The sequence below is a fragment of the Nothobranchius furzeri genome, chromosome 6 (genome assembly GCF_043380555.1).
Source record: "Nothobranchius furzeri strain GRZ-AD chromosome 6, NfurGRZ-RIMD1, whole genome shotgun sequence".
Lineage (NCBI taxonomy): Eukaryota > Metazoa > Chordata > Actinopteri > Cyprinodontiformes > Nothobranchiidae > Nothobranchius > Nothobranchius furzeri.
Window position 1 is genome coordinate 48,186,400 of NC_091746.1, and position 26,391 is coordinate 48,212,790.

Here is a 26,391-nt window from a genome sequence, read left to right on the forward strand (position 1 = left end):
AATTATCATTGCATCTTGTTCTCCAGTCGTGGTAGAAAGATTGACTGGATGGATGGATGGATGGATGGATGGATGGGAGGGAGGGAGGGAGGGAGGAAGGAAGGAAGGAAGGAAGGAAGGAAGGAAGGAAGGAAGAGCTCTTGTTTTACTGGTCTGTCTTCATTCCAACCATCACCTATGATTACGGGATATGAATCATAATGAAAAGGACAATATCCTAGATTGTTGTAGTTGTAATGAGGTTCCCTTGTGAGGTGGCCAGGCTCAGCCTTAGTGATAAGGTGAGGAACTCTGTCATCCAGGGGAGCTCGGAGTAGGGATGCTGCTTCTCAGTGAAAGGAGTCTGCAGAAGTGGTTCAGGAATGTGATCAGGATGTCTTCTGCGTGTTTTGTCATAGAGATTTCTTGTGCAACTCCCGCTAGGAAGGGAACTTAGGGCAGATGCAGATTTTAAAGAGGAGTACTAAGGAAATAGATGTATGGGTTCCTCTCCTGGGTCTTTATCCAGACTTGACCTGGGATAAACATCTCAAGATGGATGGAATAATGCTGATTTTAAAACGATGTTTTTAAGTTTGTGTTATTTCCATTCATTAAGAAAGTAACCACTTGATTTTTCATTTTAAAAAAACCTAATTAATGTACATAAAAGGTTGAATGCTGCCTCTTATGTCTCCACATGTTCTTATACAAAGTTAGTGCATTTTTAAAAATATAAACACAAGTAATCATTTTTAAATTCATAAATCAATATATCTGTTGTGTAATTTCTGAAAACATTAATTAAAATGGGCCAAAAGTAATTGAATATAACAATTGGTTTTTAACTTGCTGACAATAAAACGGAAAATAAATTTACAAGAGAGTTTTAGCTCATATATTTTATGGGGATAATAATATTTTTTGCAACATGGACCAAAGATGCACAGGGCGAAGCAAAAATTTAAAGTTTAACAAAACTTTAAAGGCAGAAAGCATTGACAAGGAAGCTGTAGTGGCAAGATGAGTTAGTCTGCCATGAATCGTAACAGTTTTCTCACACTTGTGCTCGTGTTACATCAGCATTTGATTTATAATTTCTAATCTCTAATCTGCCTCCACTGTGTTCTGCATTGACAAGAAGTATGAATAATGATTTGGGAAAGCTTTAAACCCACTGAGCACCTTAACTGGTTTGCAACAGTGTATATGTAATTGTATAAATGGCCACCACTCTAGTGTCAAAAACCAGGTGACAAGTCCAAAAGCACTCCCGGGCAACCTCCACAGCCATCAAGTCACCTTCACTAATGAATCTATTGCTCAGAGTCAAGCAACAAGAGCAGATTTGGTCCTTCAGCCCACTCACATTCACATACAGTAACTGTTCTCTGAGCAGCACCTCTGTAGGTTGTTTGCTGCTGAACACATGATTCATCCTCAACCATATCAGCCCCCACACACTTTACCCTTGTACCCAGCTGCACAGAAGCATAATGGCCTTTTATCGATTCTACTGCCTCTCATCATCTTTCCTCTCTTTTTTTATGCCTGCACTCTGCACTGCAATGAAAGGTGGTTAAGAAAAGCTGCTGCATGAGGAAAACAGGGTTGTGCCTCTTTTTTCACCTGGGCACCAAGGGTGTCTGGACTTGTCTATGCATGTATGTGTGAAACCAAATTTGTTGGCATGTGGAGACATTGTCATGGTCTGCGTCCTGCGTCCCCCTCATGTGTTCTCCAGCCCCCCTCTAGGTTCCCCTTATGTGTCTCCTTGTGTTCCTCATGTGCCTCCTTGTGTTCCCCAGCCCCTCCAGGTGTTCCTCTACGATCTCCCTCATGTGTACCCAAGCTCCCTGTGCCCCTCTTTGTCCCCAGCTCCCTCCTGGTCTCCCTCAGGTCTCCCTAGTCACCCCTCTGTAGTCTTTCTCTAGGTTCAGCTTTTCATTTTATTAGTCTCCTTTAGTGTGTGTTTCCTTCCGCACTTGTTAGTCTCCCTTACTCCTCAGGTCATTAGTTATTTGTTCTTTGGTTCTCCTGTGCCGTTAGTCTTTTAGCTTTATTATTTATTTAGAGATTTATAGGTTAGGGTTTATCCCCCTCTGCTTGGTTTCCCCTTCCATTTAGTTAATTGATTTCACCAGTCTCCCCTCAGTTGTCTCTCCGCACGCACCTGCACCTCGTCTCCCAATCACCCAGTCCCTGTGTACATAACCCTGTCTGCGTCTCAATGTTTTGTCAGTCCTTTGATGTTTGTCAGCATTGTTTTGTCCCCCACTAGGTCTCTGCTCATAAGTGTGCTTTTGGTTTTGTCTTTCGGTTTTAGATATTAGTTTGGCTACCTGCCGTTTTGGATTTTTGTTCCCCTGTCACAATCTGCCCCTGCCTCCCTGACTGTGTCTCTCCCTGATTAGTCTATATTGTTCCCACCTGCCCCGTGTTAATCCGCCCATGTGTTCCTGATTGTTTCCCTGAGTATTTATACCTCCCGTCTTGTTTGAGTCTTTGTCGGATCATTGTTTGTTGTCAGCGTTGTTCTGTTCTGTCGTTCCCGCTCTGCCATTAATCCACTTACTTTATCCGTGCCTGCATTCCTGCCTCCTGATCTGCTCCACCACACATGGCCCGCCTTCATCCACACCCGCAACGTGACATCCCCATCCTAATAAAAGGATTTTACTTTTACAATCGTTCCTGCCTCGTGTCGTCTGGTGTTCTGCATCTTGGGTCCTAACCTCCTCCTACTCCTGACGTGACAGACGTGGGTGGTTGTGTGTGGAATTTGTATGTGAATTAACTAATAATAAAGCCATTTGAAGACACGGATGTTTGTCTGCTGCAGCCTTCAAATTGATTTCATGAATAAGACATTTCTTTCACATATTCATAATCCCAGGAGGGACTTGGAAAACCAAGCAGTGCCCAACCAGCGGATGCTGCATTTCTAGGGGGAAAGGCCATACCTATGTTTGTTCTTTATTTGTTCCTGATTAATTTCAGTAAATCCAGTGAAAAACTCATCATAATGATTTAGATGAGAACTGAGATTTTTTTGAGGCATCGTTCCCACTACGTATGAAGTTAGAGCTCATTAAGACAGCTTTTGATATTGTTGCGCCAGTCTTAATGGCTCATTAAGTAAAAAAAACTTCCTTTTAGACAGAGACTAGAGAACACACACACACACACACACACACACACACACACACACACACACACACACACACCTGTGATGGGTGCTCATTTGTCAACAACATACAATTATTGATTTTTTGTTTAACGAGGAGGATTGAGGCGTTAAGTTGTTATTACTGGCATATATGAGCAATGCTATTCAAATATTTAAAGTAGATTTTTTAACCTAACTAGATTTAAATCAGTGTTCATCCACCTCTTCTCCATTGAGGTCATGGATGGAAACATGGACGTAATTTTCACTTAGAAGTGGGGGGACACGGGGGGGGGGGGGGGGGGGGGGGGGGATCTTTACAGTATGTCTAATGGAAACAGGCTTCAACACAAACTGTTGTTTTCTGCTTGGTCCCTAGAGCTCAGCCAGTGTCAATTAATATAGCGTAATATTGTTTTGGATGGTAAAAAGTGCAGGGGCAAACCTTGACTTGGAAAAAGTGGGGGGGACATGCCCCCCCCCCCCCCCCCCCCCCCCAAAAAAAATTACGTCCATGGATGGAAACCCAGCTATGTTTTACCCCAGGAACTTTTTGCTGTTTCTAATGAAAGATTCCACATTTTCCCAGACCAGAGAGCATACAAAGTCCCAACTTCTCCAACTTCTGCTTCAGGACCTCATCCAAATGGCATGTGATCAGAAAACCTCCAATGGAAGGCAACCAGGAGGCACCTTAATCAGATGCTTGAACCACCTCAGCTAACTCTTGAAGTGAAACAATTGTTGAAACAGGTTCTTGTAGTCTCCCTCTTAGAGCAGAGATATGCTCCAAACTCAAAGGGAACTTTCTGCCTTTATTAATTGAGAACCACAGCTTAATGTGGTGGGGCTGAATGTCAGTCCAACTGCTTCACATTCAGCTGGTAATCATCTCAGTGCACGCCAAAGGTTTTAGCTTGAAGATGCAAACTATAAGCGCACCCTCAAGGTCTTAGTGTTGAGACTTTAAGCAGATACCCTTGTCCTCATGACTCTACCATGTTACTTTGTCCAAGGATTACCACAAACAGGATCAAGAACAAGAAACAAGCTGGACTTAGAACTGATCATGTTAAAACAGCTGTTGCTTTGGCTGTTTTTGGTTGTCACCCCAAGGCCCCATAGGAGGATCTTTTTCTAGGTGGGCCTTTTATGAGCTGCAATGTAGGGTGGATCTCATTCATGGTAGAAGGGACTCTGACTCGGTTGTTTGGGCCATAGCTGTCTTCGGGGTGGGCTGTTTTTAGTAGGTAAACACCCAGATGGCACTTGTAATGTGAAGATCTCGAGACAGAGGGTTGGGTCCTTTGACATTGCCACCGATGTGCGATAGAATGGCGTGCCTTGTTCAACTTTTTGGAGGCTGCGGGGGTGACTGTGTTTAGTTTTAGGGACTGGTTGGGTGTGGAGGATTGGCCTCGAGTGGTAAGTTCTTGTGAAGTTCTTGTGACTGTTAATTAGAGAAGCTGTTTTAAGAAACATTTATCTTCATATATTGTTGAATCCACTGAGTCACTGAGTTGTTTTCAAGTTCAGACTCAGGTGTCTCAACCTGTGATCAATATAATAATAAATAAAGAAATAAATAAAGACACTGATTCATGAAGACTTACCCAGCTTTGCAGCCTCAGTGAGGATGTATTCGCTTTCATTGGCCGTCATCCACAGATGGTGTAAAATACGCTGTGACTCTGCTCGTCGGGGCTGACTCCTGCTTTAGCATGACCTCCACTTTCTGTTGTTCAGAATAGATTGGTCCAACTTTCCTTAAAATGAAATAACCATAGGCCTCCAGACTTTTGAAAACCTTAAATGTTTCACTAGTAAAGGGTCTAGGGCTTTTCTGTATAATAAGAATACATGCAGATTTGTGGGAAAAAACAGCGAATCGGATCAACGTTTTCCATCATGTCAGAGCTCATTCAAGCTTTTGATAACTTTTTGTGTCTACGTTAAGCTTCTCTCTAAACTTCCTCCTGTCTTTAGATGTTAGTGTGTTTTTGCCATACAGCAACTTGTGCATGTGTACAATGATAAGGAAAGATGTTAACAAAGATCCTCCTATACCTCCACAACACCTACCACAGAATACTTCAGAGGACATGGACATATAAATCCACGAAGTCCATACAAACTAGACTACTAGCCACTTAGGTACACTATACCTGCTCCTTCTTGGATCTATTTTTAGAAAGTATGGGGTATCTTTCATTTTTATGCGGCTGACACTTAATGTGAAAACCCTGATTTCCTGTCTGGATGAAATAAAAGCCTGCTTAGCTGAGAACTTTTTAAAGTTAATTGATAACAAAACTGAGATGATTGTTCTTTAAACATCTTCGGTATGTTCTTGCTGTGTTGCCTTTCTAACTGCATTGTTGGTTCTTTTGTAAAACACAGAAAAGGTTTCTTTTTACCTTGCTGACAGTTTCACTCACAGCTGCAAAACTCCTCAGAGCTGACGCTGACGGCGTCACTTCCTACTCCATGTATCCGCTACGTAGAGGACATCCTGGGAATCATACCAAAAGGACAAACAGAAACACTGACACAACACTTGAATAACACTGACGACACAGGCAACATAAAGTTCACATATGAGTCAGAAACAGAAGGCAGTATAGCATTTATGGACATGAAAATAACCAGACGGACCGACGGGACCCTAAACATAAACACATATAGGAAACCAACACACACAGACCAATATTTATTATAGACATCAGAACACCCTATCATACACAAAATGTCAGTAATCAGAACATTATATCACCAAGCAAACATGATAACAGAAGAAAGAGACCGTAAACAAGAGGACAAACACATACAACACGCTTTAAAGACCTGTGGATACCCGACATGGGCAATAAACAAAGGAAAACAACAAACAACAACAACAGAAAGAAAAGAACAACCAAAGCAAAGAACCAGAAACCCAGAAAGAGAAGAACCAAAACCAGTGATAACCCTACCATACATCAAAGACATAACAGAAAAAATAAGAGCAACAATGAAAAAACACAACATTAACACACCAACAAAACCATTCACAACAGTTAGAATCAGACTAGTGCACCCAAAAGACAAAATACCAGCAGGACATAAATGTGGAGTCATTTATGAAATCTCATGCAAACTCTGCAATAAAACATACATAGGAGAAACCGGACGCCAACTCAACACACGAACAATAGAACATAGAAAGGAGTGAGAGAAAGAAATAAGTCGAAGATACACAAGAGCAGCAAAACAAGAAGCAGAAAGCACAATAAAGAAGTCAGCGGTAACAGATCACTGCACAAGAGAAAACCATGTAATGGACTGGGACAACACAAGGATCATAAACACCGAACAACAGAAATACAAAAGATGGATAAAGAAAGCCATAGAGATAAAGAGACATGGATGCGGGACTATGAACAGAGACGATGGGGTCTACACCTTGGATCGTGCATGGGACTGCATCATCGGAGAGGGTAAAACGGGCAGCAGAGGGCGACAACGTCCTCTGCTGCCTGCGGATAAATGGAGTAGGAAGTGACGCCACCATCAGTGTCAGCTCTGAGGATGTTTGCAGATGCAAACAAAACTGTCAGCAAGGTAAACAGAAACCTTTTCTGTGTTTTAAAAAAGAACCAACAATGCAGTGAGGTGATTGTTTTTGGTAGCTCCACTGAAACTCCCAACATAGAAGTAAGTTCTCTAGCCCATTAGGCCAACTGCTCCTAACCTTGGGGTCAAGGTGGATGCTGGACTTAAGTTAGACAACTACATCAGATCAGTTAAGTCTAGCTTTTTTTTTAAATCAAAGGACGCTGGCAAAAGTAAAGCCATTCCTGTCCCAGACACATTTTCATTCATTTCATTTTTTTATTTTGAGCCAGTATTATGCCGTAAAATAAACAATTAACAGAAATTACAAATATAAGATATCAGCACAATTGGGTCTGAATTTAACAAAAATGCTCAAAATGGAGTGAGGAGAAGAAAAACTTATACCTCACCCCAATCTGTCAGATTATGACATTCACACACAGTAAATAATAAAGTGGCTGCCTTCTTATTTCAACTCAAAGGAAAATAAAAAATCCATGACAAACCTGAAGAAACACGATAATCACCATTATTAAACCTGCATGCAAATTCTTCATTATGAGCAACCTAGAAATTTGCAAAATGGCTACTCAAACGACGTATGAAGTTAGGAAACCTCGTCATCTTTGTATTGTGACCAAAAATATATTTTATAAAGGGATATAAAATGATTAATGTTGTAACATTGCTTCTGTTCATGTCCCAGACCATTCCACAATTTGGCTCCATGAACCGACACAAAAAACCCTCTCCTGACAGTTCTCGTAATTGGAACCTTAAATTTCGCAAATCCTCTCAACTCATGTAACTGACGTCTAAGTGTGAAAATTTTTTGAATATTAGCCGGTAAAGAGTTATGAAATGCTTTAAACATAAACTATGCAGTACACTAATTTATAAGATCATGCATTTTTAATCAATTGGATTGGAAAAATAGAAGATTTGTATGTTCAAGATACCCTGCCTTATGTATAATTTGAACAACCATTTTTTGTAGTAAAAATAAAGATTGTAATGAAGTTTTGAAATTGTTACCCAATACTTCAACACTATAAGTTAGGTATGGAAGAATTAAAGAACAGTACAAAATTTGTAGAGAATTAAAATCAAGCATATGCTTAACTCTGTTAATTAATGTAAGGCTTTTGGAAACTTTTGTCGTTATGTGTTTAATGTGTGCTTTGAAACAGTAATCCACGCTTTTGTCACGGCTTGGCTGGACTACTGTAATGGTCTTTATGCAGGAATAAGTAACACCTGCTGTATCTGTCAGCTTCAGAGAGTACAACATGCTACTACCCGTCTCTTAACAGGAACAAGGAAGTTTGAGCACATCTCCCTTGTTCTGGCCTCTTTGCACTGGCTGCCTATGCCTTTCAGGATTCATTTTAAAATTATTTTATTTGTTTTTAAATCTCTTAATATTGTTGCCCTGCCTTACTACCTGCAAGCTGCTACACCCATATATCCCCTCCCATTCCCTCAGGTCCGCAGATCAGCTGATTGTTCCAAAGATGAAGTGTAAACTTAGAGGAGGTCGTGCTTTTGCTGCAGCAGCTCCTACATTCTGGAATGAGCTTCCTGTACATATCTGACAGGCCTCTTGACTGTCTGATTTTAAATCACTGCTTAACCCTCTCAGGCTCAAAATAAGTTTTGATAAAAGGACGAACAACTAAGTCCTTCAGGGGTACTTCTGAGTTAAAAATGCGTACTTGTAGTGGAGTAACCAGGTAGGTAGGTTTTAACGTTGCAAATCTGCAATGCCTGCTTCCAGAGGGTTAAAACCTACCTCTTCTCTCTAGCCTGACACCCTCTAAGATGTTGACTTTGACCTAACTTTGGATAATTTTTTGAATGATTTTAATCACATTTTACTTTGTTTTAACCATGTTTTATTCTGCTTAGTTTATCATTTTAACTCTGAATGTTTTATTTATTCTAGGTTCTATGGTTGTATTGTGCAGCACTTAGGTCCTGTAGGTGTTTTAAGTGCTATACAAATAAAGTTGGTATGGTTTTAGCAACTCCACAACTGTGCACCTGATCCCCCAATCCATCACCTGGACAAAAGCCACACTGCTCCTTTCATTTCACACCTTTTCTCTGAATTCCCATGTTCATGTGAACATATGAATATATAAATACAAATATATGATAGGCCTTATTATTTAAATCTTTCAGTATTTTGTCAGGATGCACTTTTATCTTGCTGAAACAGACGGTGTTCCCTTGACAACCTGACCACAAACTCAGTTCAAAACACTCGGAAAAGAATTACCAAAAAAACACCTTCAAAATGTCTAAGAAAAGTTCTGCATATAAATATGCAAGTTTTTTTTTAAAGAAGTTCAACATGAAACATTCTCTTTTTTTTTCTTGGAAAGTATAATGAATATCTTGAATTAAATTGTGTTTTTATTCAAGAATACACTACAAAAATGCTCCCTTAAAATCACGGGTGGCTGTTAATTGCAGTGAATATGTCAAAAAAGGCGTAGATAACTTTGATTAATTCGTTTTGGGAGATTTGTTTGGTCTTCAATCTTTTTCTCATATTTCCCATCATAATTCCTCTGCAGGGTGATGATTAAATGAGAAGAAATTGCACAACACATGATGAACAAGTATACATATTTAATCTTAATTTATTTCATGGGCAAAAAAAACCCTTTTTAAAAATAATAAAAAGTTAAACATAGAACTCCTTTATCTACAGCAGAGCTTAAATCACTTTATTTTTTAATCTCAAAATTGGCTTGAAGGCAAATAAATAAGCCAAACTGAAAGACAACAGTTATGATGAACAAAGTAAAGGGCTGGTGTTCCTTTGTTTGCTTTATAAAGAGTTAGGCCTCTTGGTAGTCATTCACTGAAATTAATGATGTGCAGGATCCACTATTATAACAAATCCTCTGACAGCAAACCAACTGAGAGCTCACGGATTACCAAACATTGTCTTAATTGATCTCATTATCTTCTTTCTGCTCTTCTGTGTGGCCTTTCACTCTCGAGCGTATCTTGAATGACTGCAGTTTAGCACCAAATACCATTCTAATTTCTTTTTCTTTTCATTTTTATTTGAGATTATTCTGCAGGAAAGTTGCAAAAGTCTCAAACAACAGTAATTTTATTCCAAAAGGTTCAAATGAAGGCAATTGGACTTCTTTAATTTTGCTTCTGATCCGAGGAGCTTTGTCAATTCTCATGACAAAGCTCCTCGGATGAGAGGCGAAACGTCTTCAGGAAATCAAAGAAGTCCAGCTGCCTTCATTTGAACCCTTTTGGATTACCATGATCAGGATGACTGAGAACCTTCACCAGCAGTAGTTTTATTCTTCACGTCAACCCATAAATTAATAGAGCTCAATATTCACATCAAAGTCTGTTTACAGGGGCAGGCCTACATCATCCATTCATGATCAGTTGATAGTTAATATGAATTATCATCATTTTATAGTGAAAGGATTAAAGTGAAATGGGGGAGAAGAGGTCTGGGGTGTGATGATAGAAGTTTCTAGAACTTTAGAGAGATTCAATAACCTTGATGTTATGATTCTGCAACTGTAAAGTAAAAAAGAACTTTTATTTTTCACGAGCCTTTTTAGGTGCTTATAGGGATTTCGCTATAAAACCCTAAACAGTAACAACATTGTTCTATTTGCCACATCGATTAGTCATTCTGTAAATTGGAATTGAAGGACATCACCAATTTTCTTGAGGAGATATCCAATTGGAAACATGAAAAATGGAAGAAAATGAGGCAATTTTTTTAATGCAAATGTATTTCACTTCATTAAATTATAATAAACTAACATGTAAGGTCAAAAGCTTTCCTTAACATCAGTCAGTGGCTATAAACAAAACAACAATAAACAACGGATAAGACAAGGATCTGATCAATTCATTATATATTTTTTTCCAATTTCCAGTTAACAATGCAGTGTCATGTGCCAGGGTGAGTGCTCCTCTCATTTTTTGTTCCATCTTTGAGCTGCTGTGTTTCTAGAGAGGGAGGCTCCAGCTGCAGCTCATTAACAATCAGCGGGTCCAGCTATAGGAGGAGGAGGAGAACATATCTCAACGCCGGATGATTAACTACAACTTGGTAGTTCCAGCCCTTTGTGTCTCCAGGTTAACTCTAGTGATTTTTGGATTTTAGAACTCTTGTGGATATACTTGTGCTTACCTGTTCCCAGGATTTTTTGGATTGTTTGTGGACCTTACCTTGACTCCTCAGGATCTCCTTGGACTTCTGGAGCTTCTCTGGTTTTCCTGTGGCTCCTCTGATTGACTTCTTGGACATTTCCACGATCCCGCTGGATTACTCACCTGTGCCCCATTAAATCTCCTGGACGCAGCATTCACCATTCTCCTCTCCTCCCTGCCGGCCCGCTCTCCTGCTCTCCTCGCGCCCCCTCTCCTGGACACCCCCTCTTGGAGTCACCCCGGCACTCCACCTACCCTCCCCAATTCCTCAGCCCCCAGCTTCCCGTAAGTCTTTACTCTGCACCTTCCTAGTTTAGACTTAACTCCCTGGACTCACCTGTTCATCTGCTCTCCCCTCCTCAGACGCTGCGGTTTCGTTGTGATCCCCACTGGACCTTATCCAGTGCGCCCTCAATTCCCAAACTTTTTTTAAATAAATGTTTTAAATTTTTCTAATTGACTTGTGTGTGGTGAATTCTTTATGTCTTGGGTTAAACTCGACCCCAAAACCATGTCAAAATCATCCAGCCAAGCCGCTAATCCCGCAGATTCACCTCTTACCGATCTACTCAACAGGTTGTCTCAGCAGGAGCAAGTCCTGCCACTCCTTATGGAACAGCTACAAGCCGCTAACAACCGTTTCCAGCAGTTGGAGGCCATGGTATGACAGGTACAACTCAGACTGTCCCAACCGCAGCCCCAGGCCCCCGCTGCGGAGCCTCCGCTCGCCTCCCCCGTTCCTCCTGCAGTTCCCGGGTCGGGAGCAGCAGCCACCCCGGAAGTTGCCTATTTCCATCCAGCCTCCTCACCGCCATCACCGACGTTCAGTGGTGAGTTTGAGGACTGTTACAGTTTTCTGCTACAATGTCGGCTCGCTTTCAAGCGCTCACCAAGAGCCTTTTTTTTTTTGGACTCAGTCAAGATCTCATACATAGTAGGATTACTTTGTGGGAGAGCCCTAAGATGGGCTGAGGCGAATAGTCACTGTGCTACTTTTCTGTTGGGACATCTGGAGGACTTTTGGACTGATTTTAAATTAACTTTTGCCAGTACTGAGTCTGTTAAGGGTATCAGTAAAAGACTGTGGAGTTTATCGCAGGGGCGGAGATCTGTTGCTGACATGTCTGTGGAGTTTAGAACCCTGGCGGCTCGGTCATCCTGGAATGAGGAAGCCCTCCTCGCTGCCTTCACGGAGTCCCTCAACGACCGAGTTCGGAACCAGCTGGCACTGTGCCCATAACCCCAGTCGCTGGAGGAACTCATCCGCCTGGCCATTTCTATTGATAAGCGCCAGCATGAACTGCGGTATCAGAACTCCAGTACCAGAACTTTCCCCACACCGGACTGTCACCATGAGTTGGGCACTCGGCCCTCCGCGGAGCCCACCACCATGGAGGAACCCATGCAGATGGGAAGGACATGCCTCAGCTGGGAGGAGAGGTCACATCGGATCAGGTCCAGCTATAGGAGGAGGAGGAGAACACATCTCGACGCCAGATGATTAACTGCAACTTGGTATTTCCAGCCCTTTGTGTCTCCAGGTTAACGCTAGTGATTTTTGGATTTTAGAACTCTTGGGGATATACTTGTGCTTACCTGTTCCCAGGATTTTTTTGATCGTTTGTGGAGCTTACCATGACTCCTCAGGATCTCCTTGGACTTCTGAAGCTTCTGGAGCTTCTCTGGTTGTCCTGTGGCTCCTCTGATTGACTACTTGGACATTTCCACGATCCCGCTGGATTACTCACCTGTGTCTTATTTGGGGAAATGAAAATGAGGGGGGAACCATTCCTGACCAGTATTTTTAAACCCTGTCAGTCAAAATCACAACAACAATGTGTAGCGCAACCTCTGTTTTAATATGTTCCTCCTTATGAATTATATTGAAATTAACTTGTTTAATTAGGCTTATCCCAAATTACTATGGCCCATCCAAAAATGAAAACCTGGCGTAGCGCCTGTGTTAGTGGAGTAATATTACTGCACTAACACAGGCGCTGTGCCATCATATGTTTTTGGACAACTAGTTTTTACTTTTACTTGATTACAAATATGTGCCATGCTTACTCAAGTGACATATTTTCAGCAGTAATGAAACATCTGAGTTTGTTGGTTTCCTTTGAGTTTGTAAGGATCTACATTTCTGACTAGACAATTTCTGAAAATACCAAACCATAGCCTCCTTCACAAGTTTATTCCTAGGGATGTCTTCATCCTTGTTCTTTTCATCCATTCTTTTGCGGACTTTTAGCAGAGATAAGGGCTTTTGCGGGAGACCTTGACAGTTTATGTCTGCGTTGAACAATAAGTGAGCAAAAGGTTGATTTGTGTGTCTGGATCATCCAGCTGGCGTGACCTTGACTTTGCAGCTCTGGCATGTATGATAGGTTACTGTGTCAATTCGATGGTGAAAATGTACCCTTTTGATTCATTACAATGCATTAACACTGTATTGGAGCAGGCGGAGGGAGACAAGGGGTCTTAACACACCTCTGTTGTCGCTTGGCTTCCCGGGGCTGGAGACTAGGAGGGGGAGCTGGCCCTCTGGTTGGGGTCTGGTGTGGTGGGTTGCTTTGCTCAGCATTGGGCGGGGGTGCCTGTTCATCATCACCACAGCAAAAAGGGGCGAACTCTGGGAACCGGTGATGGTTGTACCCCTTGTGCAGCAGTACCAGGACCAGAGTGAATAGGGTGTGTATGGGGAGCATGACTTATGTTGTATGTGAATGTGTGAGCATGAGGGAGGGACTGTGCGACTGTGTCTGTGTATGGTTGTATATGTCAGGTGGGGTCTTGGACTCATCCCCTCTCCTGGGACTTCTTGTGCTACTACCATCGACATATATACTGGACAATTTGTTTCCATAGGCTCCAATTATGTTTTTGTGCCAAAATGGGAGGTGGCCACCACTGCCATTTTGACTGTGTCACAGGTTCCGTCAAGCCCAGACAATTCCAAAAAAGGGAAAAGAGGTGGAGCTGAGGTTGGGGTTGTAATGCTGGGATCAAGTGACAACACCCGTCGAACTGAAGCGATGTAGCTAACCCAAAGCTAATGTGGAGGTGGGAGCTAAGCTAACGGAGGTAGCAACCTAACTACAACCGGAGTTAACTGGGCACAACACCGGAGCTTCTGAGTCAGGGATACGCCAGGCTGACTTCTGGGTAAAACCGGGTGGAACACAGAGGTCTCCCGAAAGCTCCACAAGCCAGTAACCACACACCAGACAGGCGCCGCTGTGAACAGATATGCGCCGAGCTGCTGCTGTGGAAAACCGGGTGGAAAACTTCAGTTTCCATCCAAGAGCCCAGCAAGCTGGCAGCCGCGCAGCAGACAGGCACTGGGATCAGAGATGCGCCGAGCTGTCGCTGAGGAGAAGGGATCATACCAATACTTGAAATCCAGTTCCACCAACATGTTATATTTCAACCCATTTAAATTTCATGGTTAAACAGTACATATTAAAATCTAAGCTCAGCTAGTGCAAGAGCGGCAGTGACCTAAAATACATGAATATAATTTTTCTTAAAGAAAAAAATGAAGTGGAGACTCCTTGGATGCTCTATTAGTGCAATTAATACCACAGCAAGTCATTTTGTCCAACAATTGCACAAATAATTTCCAAAAAGAACGCACAAACGCTACAACTAATGGTCTAAGTTGAGAGACTGAAAATCGCAGAACAGTTTTCAGACGAGGCTGAGGCTCAGACTGAGGCTTTTCCCCGGAGCTAGCTCTGCATTTACATGGGTCTGATGCTCATTATTCAGAATTTTAGGCATTTAATACACTTAAACAGAATAGTGACTAGTATAAACTAGATCTATTAAACCTAAAACATGTTTTGGAACCAGGCTGTAAACATGTTTATTTCTGCTGTGAAATTTGTATTTTTAACATGGGAGTCAATGAGGATTTGCTCGCTTCTGACACCAGCCCCCAGCGGATGAGGGTGGAACTGCAATTTTTGTCACTTCCGTGCTGGCTTCACTTCCAGACCTGAATTATGGGGGCTTGGCTACTACACATCTTCGTCTGCCCTCCCCCTGCCACATTTGATGTGGAGTGTGGTGCCTTGGTCTGCCTGAGTGTTCGCGGCTCCCGGGTCAGGGGGTTTAAGATTTTTGTCATCTATCTAGCCTGGTGGGATCTGATTCCCTGGGCTCAGATCTCACCCGGCAGCCCTGAGTCGGCTGGGCTGGTCGCCCCTGGGTCCCGGGTTGCTGGGTTCCGGGCTCGGCCGGCTTGGGGGTGGGAGGCAGCAGGCGGGCCTGTGGGCTTGCCGTTGATATCTCCCGAGACTCTGCCGGCTGCTGGTTGTGACCTCCCCAGGGCAATCCTCTGCTTCTCTTGAGAGGGGGCTGTGGCTTTTCTGTTTACAGTCTCACTCGGGTCCCTGCTCTCTGGGGCAGCTCCTGGATCTCTGGGACTTGGAGCTCCCTTCATCTCCTACACATCTTTGGGGGGCAGATCTGTGGCCCCTCACACTCTATTGGACGCTTCTGTAGAGAAACCTTGCATATACAAGCGTGTGTACACACACAGGTGCTCACATGGTGCTCTCATAAGTATGGACTTGAGCATGTTCAACACATTTCTTAAGGCTGTGGCTGGCACTAAATGCACTGTGATTTATTATCTTGTGATTGTTCAATAAAACAATGTTGATTTTATATTTCCTCATCAGGGTGACGCAGTGATAGATTGCTCTTGTTGTATTGTTGTGTGTCTCTTTATTTTCAGTTGTTGTTTTTTGTTTTTCTCTTTCTGCAGGTCTAGAAGCAGACTGCTCATTGTTGATAGTTAATTTTTGTGGACCCCCCCCCCCCCTTTTTGTTTCTTTCTTTCTCTTTCACCTTTGTCTCCGTGTCTGCTCGGAATTATAAAGTATCCAAAAAACAGTAACAATAAAGTTTTAAGTATCAGGCGTGACATTAAAGCACAAGCTTTGATGCTCCACCTGAGAGTAAACCTGTAAGGCTTGTCACCAGCATTCAGACATTCATTCTGTTTTCTTCACAGCCAGACGGGACACGAGAAAAAAAAAAAGATGGGGTATGGCTGACAGGCAGGTCACATGTCTGACAAAGACTGATTATAAAAGAAAGACTAAAGCCATTATTTTACGCTTTACTTATCGAATAAATGCAACAACTTCTGTTATAATGAATTACTTGACAGCGGAGCTCTGAGGAAGACTACAGTGTTTGTCGAAACACAAAACAACCTTTTTGCTGTGGTAAAAAAAGAATCAAGTAATATACGTGAAGAACTGGTTGCTCAAATTCCAGGCAAAGTTCCGGGGAAGCAATGACTGAGTGCCGGACAGATGAGGTGAGCTTCCTGATATAGACTTATAGACTATAGGAGGGTAGGGTGGGTGGAATGACGGGAGATGGAGTTCTACGTGTTGGTTTGGCATCTTGAGGGATGCCGGCAAGTGGAAGTCAGACAGATGGTTGCTGTAATTTCGTTGGAAATATTGGCTTTTTGCTGAGTTTTGGCATAGCCTTTCAGTGCCGGAATGTCAGATAAACACAGCAGTGAGAAACTAAACTTCATTTTATGGCATTAAAAAGAAGAAAAGAAAGAAAGAACATTTTTTTTACACAGTGCCTCTCGAGATAAATATCCCGATTACATATATAATTCAGAAACAACATTTTTACAATGAACATTCACTGTTCTCTCGGGATTTCCTGCAGCAAATAAAAAATTTCTGAGTAGAAAGAGTCCTAATTTTAGCATGAATAAGATGTGCATGCATAGCTGTCTGAAATGGCTCAGGATCTTTAAATCAGCTGTCATCAAAATGTCACTCTGAATACTGGAATGCTGCACAGTATTACAAACTTTTTAGCAGATGTGTCATTGCATTTGGGCTATTGGTAAAAACAATCAACACCAGTCAGCAGTTAGCTTGTCCACAACACATTATTGCTATTTTTCACACTTTCTCTTCCTGATCAATGACTGTGAAAGAAAAAGAAGTAAGTATTTGCTGCCACAGACCCTAAGTGAGGAGTAAACAAACTCTTTTGCTTCATACCACCTTTGTGAAGGTAAATAATAGCACTTAGAGCTACCTGCCATTTTCTGGGCTTCTTGAGCTGGTTTGAAAGGGACACTTGATGTGAAGAGTCTAAAATGGCGACTATTGTCTATGATTTCAGAAGATGGGTGTCTAATGGTGGTCTGTAAGTAGAAGGCCACACTGCAGTAGCTAAACATCCAGGATGGCTCACTTCAATTTTGATATTTAATTCTTCTATTTCTCTTTCACATTTGCAGTTTTTGATGATAAATAACAAACTCTGTTGCAGTTTGTCAAGCAAAAGGTAGAGCAAGCGCTCAAACTTTAGTCTGGTGAAATTTGCACATTGTGAGGATAGAAAAGAAATTATAAAATATCATGAGCAAGTTTATTCGTAGCAAGATGACTTCAAGACAGGAAAATTGTTTATTTTAGAATTAGTTTGAATAAAAAGTTTATGCAGCTCACCCCACTGCTGTTTGCTGGGAAAATGCAGGCATTTACTGTTCTTGCTTTCAACAGGCTCTATATTTATTTAGTTCTACTTTTTATTTAGTTTCTTATGACAGCTCGATTTTCATAGTTGAAACTTTCTCATAGCAATTTATTTTTTTACATTTAATGATCTTTTTTGTACTTTTTTCAAGAGTTTCTTGCTACGCATACAAATATATTTTTTTTTATTATTTTCCACATAGCTACATTTAAATATAACTAATCAGATAGACAGTTACCTCTATCAATTCAAACACAAAGCTACATCAAAATATTAGTGTTTGTAAAGAGAATAATCCCTTTTAGTTTGCCGCCTCAGTGCCGTTTCTGTTTATTTGAACCATCTGCAATGTAACACAATGTGTTGGTCTGAAATTTTACCACACAGTCCAGTTTGTTTGCCTGAAACCAGCTTATAAAATATGTCTGATTTGTACAAATGTGGACTTTTCTGCTTTTGTCCAGGACAACGAGATCCTCAACACAGCTGTCCTAACGGGGCGCACGGTGGCTGTTCCAGTAAAGGTGGTCACTGTGGGAACGGATGGAGCGGTATCAGATGTCACTGAGTCAGTGGAGTGCAAGTCAACGGATGAAGAGGTCATAAAGGTTAGTGGAGCATGTCTTTTGGAGCTGCTACTCATAATCTGTATTCAAAAAGTCATTTAGGAAAATTTACTAAAAGTGAATGATGCTATTTGTAAGGCTAATGGAAAATTTATCTTAATCGTGATTATTTTTAGACAGTATTGAAGTTACAGATTTTAACACATTTGTTTCCCCTCTTCAGCTGAAAATACTCATGAATATTTGCAATTTAGCATGTCAAAATAAAAGCCTTAGGTGTTACATGACATGGTGCACTGGAACGTAGACCTCAACATCATCTATCATTTCTATATATTTTTGGACTCCATTGTTTTTTTTGTATTTTTGTAATTTAATTTTTTTTTGTAATTCTTTACTTCATCTTTTTATATTGTGCTTGTGTAGATCCTCAGAAAGGTGCTCTACAAAAACCTTTCTTCTTTTTTCTTCTTCCCCATCTTCTTCTTTTTCTTCTTCTACTTTTATTTCTTTCTCTTTTTCTTCTTTTTTGTCTTCCTCTTCTTCATGTTTGTTCTCATTACTAAATTTTTTGTATCTTTTTACACGGTTGTAAATGTAAACAGAAAAATAAAAATGCATCACTACCTAATACACACATCTTAGCATCACATTTAGGGAGAATGTGGATCAGCTGCTGTTGAAGACAAATTACACATGGCACTTTTCCTACTGACTTAAATTGAAGTCATTTTGCACAAAAAAATGTTTAAAATATAAGCATGCAAGATAGGAGATATGTGATGTTAGTGACCTAAAATGTTTTAGTTTTATTATCTTTTTTTTATGAAAGAGGGACACAATATATATCAGTTTCAGTTAGTGTCGATTTCAGCAATTAAGAGGCAGACAATATCGGTATATTGGGTATTGGTAAAAATAAATAATATCAAGCATCTCTACTTTCTCTTTAAAAAATAAATAAACCTTAGTTTTGTGGTCTTTTGTGAATTTCCTGACATTTTGCCTTTGTGTGAGAAAATTGCACCTAATTTGGAAGAACATTGTTTGATTTATTTAATTCAGTAATGAAAGTGATTATTTAGTAAATGACTATTAAGGACTATCCTAAACTTCTCCTAATAACAGGAAGTCAGAACTCATAGGAGGTTTGAAAAGGCTGTTGAAGACTAAAAGGATGTGAAATAAGAAATGAAAGGGAGGAGGAGGAGAGAACTGACAGACACCAATCTGTCAGTTTTGTTCCTCAGAGAGAGGCGCTGATCCGACACCATTTGAGAGTTAAAGCTGCCAAGTCATATGCAAAGAAGTGGAGACAGCTGACAGTTTTCCTCTGACTGGTTTAATATAAAGACGCATTGTCGCTGCTAAGGACATGCACTGAAATTAAAAGTTGTCAATCAAGCTTGTGACAGTAATAAAGGTTAAAATAAATTGCATGACAAAGGGGAAAAAATGATTGAAATTGTCAACTAAATTTGGACTGAAATGATGGCTGCTGATGCTTTTGAGATAAAAATTCTAAAGTCTCTGTTTTGGTGTAACTTCTTCCATCCATTCAAAGAATTTGCTGCAAAAATTTTAAGATCTGAGTTTAGTTATTTTCTGAGGTTGGATGAATCAGGTTTTATCTTTGCAGAGCTCCATCTGTTAGGTTGAGCTAATGTCCCACCAGTCACCAATGGTGCTCAAATGTGATTAAGGGGGGATCTGCCACATGTACACACAAATACTAGAGGTAAAATAGCTAATCCTTATTTTAATCATAAACTTAATTACACAAGCTTTTATAAAATTGTCCCCTTGTTTTACAGTTAATCCACTAGACTTGAGAATGTTTGGACCCCATCATCCTATGTTTCGACCCCTTCATCATTTAAAAGCTTTTTTAAACAAAACAATTTGCAAAATGTTATAACTTCATCCAAATAAGTAGCTATTTTGTTTTATTTAGTTTGGTCTCCCTCTTCCTCTTCAGGTGTCTGAGCGCTGCGATTATGTGTTTGTCAATGGAAAGGAGACGAGGGGAAAGACCAGAGTGATGCTGAACTTCACTTACAGTTTTTTGAGCGCTCAGCTGGAGATGAGTGTCTGGATACCCCGTCTGCCATTGCTCGTAGATGTGGCTGACCCTGAACTTAGTCAGATTAAAGGCTGGAGGGTCCCTGCTGGTGTTGGCAACAGGAGGTAGGACACAGTTCTTACCTACATCTGCATGTTTAAACACAAAGGATCACTGTTTAAGTAATTTGTACGTTTTTTTTTCACGTGTCTGAAATGGTAATAATGAAGGTGATTTTCTGCCTTTCAAACAAATGATTGAGCATAATTTTAGTCTCAATTCAATTAGGCTTGACACATGAGGCGTTAAGTCCAAGTTCAGCTGTGTAATGGGTGTGTATTAATTCACCAGAGTGGTCTTCAAAAAAGTCCCTATAATTTATAAGGATGAGTGGCATGAAGATTGCAATGATGGTTCAATACCACCCCAAAATGTCCCAATTTACAAAAATAAAAGTACTTTTATTTATTGTTATTGTTACAAAGATATTCCATAGATATTTCCTTGTTTGCTTACATCCCACAGGGGGGGCAATCTTACCTAAATGCCCCACGATCCTATCAAAGCCGTGTAACTGAAGTCATGTCCATCAGCACATGAAGAATTAAGGCTTTGTCCAGAATGGAGAGTGTGTGTCTATAAAGATGGAAAGAAAACAAGAAATAAGCCAAAAGTGCAGTGATTTATTGCTATTTGTTTTCGCGTGTGTGTGTGTGTGTGTGTGTGTGTGTGTGCGCGCGCGCGTGTGTGTGTGCGTGTGTGTGTGTGCGTGCGCGCTTTAGCTAGGCAAGAGCTCATTTACTTTCACATAAGTGAACAAGGCAACTCATTAAAGTCTGGTGTGATGACTGACCTGTCACTCACTGCTGGAAACAAGCCCCGACCTCATGTTTCTGCTGCCAGCCACAAGTCTCACCTTTGTGTAGATTGCTGTTCCTTCACTCATGCAGGGGAGAAAAAAGGAGGGAGGCATGTTAAAGGCAGGTGAAGAAGTAAGCCAAGCCAGTCGGCCACGGCATCTTAACTTGTCAGTACGTTTTTCTGCCTGAGCGGCCATGCCTCATTAAACCTAATGGAAACTGTCATGGTAATTCCCCTCGGCCACCTGGCCAGTAGAGAGGGAAGTAATGCTCCAAAGGGTGAGAATAAAAATGTGTCTGACGGTGAATGAAAAAGAGGGGAGACCAATAAGAAAGTTGAAAAACAGGAAATTCTCAAAAGAATCTGAGAGAAATGTGAAGTGAGAATTCCACTCACCAGCCACTTCATTAAGTCCACTTGTTCAATTGCTTGTTAACACAAATAGGTAATTTGCCAGTCACATGGCAACAACTCAACCCATTTAGGAATCTAGAGAAGATGATGATGATTATGACTTTCTCAAGTTCAAACTTTGCATCAAATTACAGAAGAAAGAGGATTTAAGTGACTTAAAAGGTAACGTGGTTATTGGTACCAGACAGGCTGGTCCAAGTATTTCAGAAACTACTGATCTACTGAAAGATTCACCCAAAGCCATCTGTAGAGTTTACGCTCTGAAACTGATGAAACATCTATTTAGTAGTTGTGTGGATGAAAATGCCTTATCGATGCCAAAGAAGATTAGGTACATGTAGACTCCGGTCTACAGAATACCATCTCTGAATACAACATGGTAAACCTTGAAGCAGATGGACCACAGCAGCAGAAGACCAAACTGGACGATAAGAGGTTGAAAAATAGTTTCTTTATCTGATGAGTCTCAATTTCAATTGCAATATTCAGATGATCAAGTCGTCATTTGGTGTCAATATGAACGCATGCATCTATCCCACCTTGTATTAATGGTTCAAGCTGCTGCTGCTGATGGGAATGTGATGATGTGGGGGAGATGTTCTTGGCTGACCTTTAGTCACTTAGGGCCACCACCACAGCCTACCTAAATATTGTTGCTGACCATGTCCATCTCTTTACGACCACTTGGACCCATCTTCTGGTGGATACTTCAAATAGGATAAAGCACCATGTCACAAAGCTCAGATCATCTCAAACTGGTTCCTTGAACATGACAATAATTTTACTGGACTCCAACAGCCTCCACACTCACCAGATCTGAATCCATTACAGAACTCTCGAGTTGTGGAATGGGAGTTTACATTTATTTATATGATCTTTGTTTTACCAGGTGAGTTGGTTGATAACCTTTCTCACTTATGTCAACCTGGCCAAGAGACAGCAACAAAAGCAGAATATATGAAAAATAAACATACAAGAGGATAAAAACACAAATAAAACAATTACAAATATAAGGACCATTGTCACAAACTATCATCTTTGTCAGAAGCAGGTACACTGATCAGAAATGCTTGGTGGTGTTGAGTTTTTGAAGGTAGACAATGTAATGTAGGAGGTGAGTTTTATGGTTTTTGCAGCTCATTCTAGACTTTTGGATCAGCAAACTGAAATGAGGAATGACCAAAAGTGGTGCAAGCTCTGGGAATATTGGTAGAGATTCTGTCAATGGAGCGTAAATTACTAAGGATGATGGAGATGTTGAGAAGTGGGTGACGGTATCAAGGAGTTCCGTGGCGGGTCGAGGCGGTTGTCCATTTGTCAGGGAGCTGATCTTGTCCCCGAAAAGGTCCTACAGGTCCTTGAAAGTGACACCAGTCTGGAGATTTGGGTGCAGGTGCTTGAAGTAGTTGATCCTTTTCCAGCGACTCTTGCAGATTGATAAATGTCGTCAAGTTAACGGAGATGTTTTTAGACGCAGTCCTATATTATTTGCTTGCCAAGCCATCCTATCTGTGTGAATATGTAGTCTGGCCCCGACCCGTATAAGAAGCTCAGTTGTGGGGTGGAATCTACAGTTGTCTTTCAACATCTCTGCATGTTATTGGACAGCATTAGGACCAATCGGAACAAATAACAATGTGATGTACTCACCGCTATGGATGTCATTCAATGGAGCAGTTCGACACACACTGTTGAAGTAGATGCAAAGACATCCTTTTTCTAAAGGAAGGACTTATGTGCCTCTAGCTAAAGAAAAGCCCAAGTCTAAACTGTCCAAAGTTGAGGCTAAAGCCGTTTCAAATGAACCGATGTCATCTTGTTTCGCTCCATCTCAGTAACATCCCACCCACCAAACCTATATAGCGAATTTACTGTGATGCACAATTCTACAATTTATGGCAGTTCCTGTAAGGCACATATGTCATACTCAGGGCCCGCGGGCCAGATGCGGCCCGCGGAGCATTTTTATGTGGTCCGCGAGATAAATATCAAAAATATGTTAAAACTGGCCCGCTGGCTGATTTTACCGCAAAGACTTCAACTCCCATGATTCTTTGCGGCGTCAGCGCAGAGCCGACGCGCCCCCTCCTTTGTGTTTTTTCCAGCGCCTGCTGCTGGTGTCTGCAGCTCCGCTGTCTCAGACAAACTACACTCCTCTCACTCAGCGGAGAGTTCACTCAGATATTTTCTGACGTTGAAGCCCAGAAACGGAGATTCTAGCCGCTCAGTAATGTGTTCACGACTGAAAAAGAAAGTTTTCCAACTAACGTCCAGACAGAGCTGATATATCTCCAGCAAACAGTGACACGCTCAAACCAGCATGACTCTGTGGCTGCTGTCGTTGTTTCCTCCCCGACACACAACAACGTGGTCAAGTTGCTCAGACATGTTCATCAGCATAAACCTATGTGAGCACCTGTTGTCATCTAATGTTGTCATTATTATGATGAAGATGAACAAAACAACAGGAGTCTCCTCCTCAGCTCAGATCAGCCCCATGATGCAGGTATCTGGCTGGAACAGGTGAGCATCACAGTAAACCAGTGGAGCAAACTGAGCTTTAAATATGTTGGTTTTATGCTCTTTTTCTGCTCCAAAACGTGAAAGTTAACTGGTGAGATGTTGCATTTTCATTTCAGATAAAATGATATTTTTATTTTGTTGTTGGCCCGTGAGAAAAGATTTAACCTACAGTAAAAAAGGAAGTGGAAAGGCTGCAGATAGATGAATAGAATAGAAAATCCCTTTATTGTTCATCAGTGGGGAAAGCTAGATATCACAGCAGCGATGACACTTATTACAGGAGAAAAAAAGGAGAATAAAAATAAGAAAAATGAATAAACAAGAAAACATAAATCCTGAATAGATTTTAAAAATGCTGATTATACCACAAGTAATGAATACCACTGATGCCTTTTATTTAAAACTGACTTGCTCGCGTGTAATTTGGTTATTCCACATTCAATGTTAATGCAGAAATATGTTTGTTTCCAAAGTTAAAGGTTCAAAATTGCATATATGTTGATAAAGAAAATGTGCAAATTTGCCGTCACTTTTTCAAAAAATATTAAGTTTGGCCCTCGACTCCGTCTCAGAGTTTCATTTCGGCCCCGTGTGAATTTGAGTTTGACACCCCTGCTGTAAGGAGATTGGGAAGGGTTAGCAAAACCATAAAATACACAGAAAACTTCAGTACAGTGCATTAAAACATCAGGTGAATTTAGTTTAAAGCTCCAAGTTGTAGACAAATCTTCCTGTGAAGGAGGAAAAATGAAGGTGTAATATTGATTTACGCAAGCTCTAACTATGGCAGAGCTGAGGCAAACCAGGCGTTCTTCATCAAAGGGCTTGTCCGTGGACTGAGTCCTGGTTGGAGAATAGGTTTGAAAGTCAGGGTCCTCTTCCATTGATCAGGATGTTTCCAGTCTTACGTTGATAAGTATCTTGAAGTCCAGGTCCGGAGCGTAATAACGTAGTTCGGAACATGAAGCGCAAAGTTCAACGTCTCAATAGGAAGACTTCAGGGTCCTTCCGTGGCATGTCGAGGTGGTTGTCCAATTGTCAGGGAGCTGATCTTGTCCCCGAAAAGGTCCTACAGGTTCTTGAAAGTGAAACCAGTCTGGAGATTTGGGTGCAGTAGTTGATCCTTTTCCAGCGTCTCTTCTTCGCTGTGTCCTGTTGTAGTTGCGTCCAAGGGGTCTTCAGCCGAGGTGGATGCAGGTTACGTCGTCCTGTAGGTGCGCGGCCAGGGAGGAGCCCCAATCCGTCGTCTCAGTTCCAGTTCTAGTACCCCCTCAAATGCTGCTATCTCAGTTGTTCCATCAGGTGCTGAGAGGTTGCCCAAGTGCAGGGCCATGAGTGCGACCACCAACATCAACAATGTGGTGAACCCAGCAAGCTCGAAACAGATCTTTATTTTATCTTATCTTGATCTTATCTTCACCGGGTTTGAGAGATGGCACCCTAGTGGTGGTCCACCCCTTTGTAGCCGGACTTCATTGCCGTGCTAGAGCAGTTAGTTGTCGTTGATGAGCTTGCAGTGGGATAGATGAACCCAGGATGGCCTCTCAGCAATTTTCACAGCAGTGGGAGTAATGAGGAGTACTTCGAATGGACCTCTGGCTGCCCCATCTGTTTTGCTTCAACATCTTCATCAAAACCCAATTTCCTGGTTTCACAAGCTGTGGCGAAAAAGCACAAGAAAATTCTGGGAGATCACTGTTGATTTTGAATTGTTTTCAGCAAAACTCCTTATCATCCAATATGTAGAGTAATTCCATCCAGGCAGTGTAATAATGTGAGGTAATCGTTATAAGCCTTCCCTCCACTTGAGGCATGAGGCAACTCATGGCTAACCAGAAAGGAAACATAAACAAAAAAAAGGGGGCTGATACTGCCAAGCATTGCGCCAACCCGATGTTAAAGTAGGACCTCACATAACGTGAAAAACACCCATCCCAAGGAACTTCTATTTACTAGCTCACATCAGCAAGGGGCAGAGTCGTGCAACACAGTGTGCATTAAACAACAAATCAAACCCAAGACAAACTAAACAACTAACAAAAACCCACAATCAGTTTGAAGAAAATTGAAAATAAACACAAAAAGTGATTTACATCACCTAGGAGTAACAGGGAAAATTGTAGTAAAAGAACTGTAGCAAAAATTGTAATCCAATGAAATCAAAAAGAATTAACCCCAACTGGGATAAAGGGTGAGCTTCTCAGCATCCTCAAGCTCATATCATAAAATAAAAATATTGTATACTCTATGTTTGCTCTCATCATGCCAGAAACTTTCACCTCTAGTAACTTCTTAATTTAATCTCTTTGCTTCTAACACTGGAGTTAGCTAACAACGAAACCAGTCCTTGTTATAAAAATAATATTTCAACTCCACATAGATCCAGTAGGGTAAGGTTGCTTCAGAGTACATCAACAATGTACAATGTCACCCAATAATGCTACTCAAATAATGTGTAACATTTGTCAAAAGGAGATAAGTAC

At 41.2% G+C, this 26,391-nt stretch overlaps 1 protein-coding gene across 1 annotated transcript in view; it reads left to right on the forward strand.

Moving 5' to 3' along the window:
- LOC107397163 (transmembrane protein 132C) overlaps positions 1–26,391 on the forward strand; it is a 317,088-nt gene that overhangs the window by 236,819 nt on the left and 53,878 nt on the right. Inside the window, exons 6-7 of the mRNA XM_054744223.2 lie at positions 17,947–18,090; positions 20,027–20,235. Of these exons, the coding sequence (XP_054600198.2) occupies positions 17,947–18,090; positions 20,027–20,235 (353 nt within the window). The remainder of the gene's footprint in view (positions 1–17,946; positions 18,091–20,026; positions 20,236–26,391) is intronic.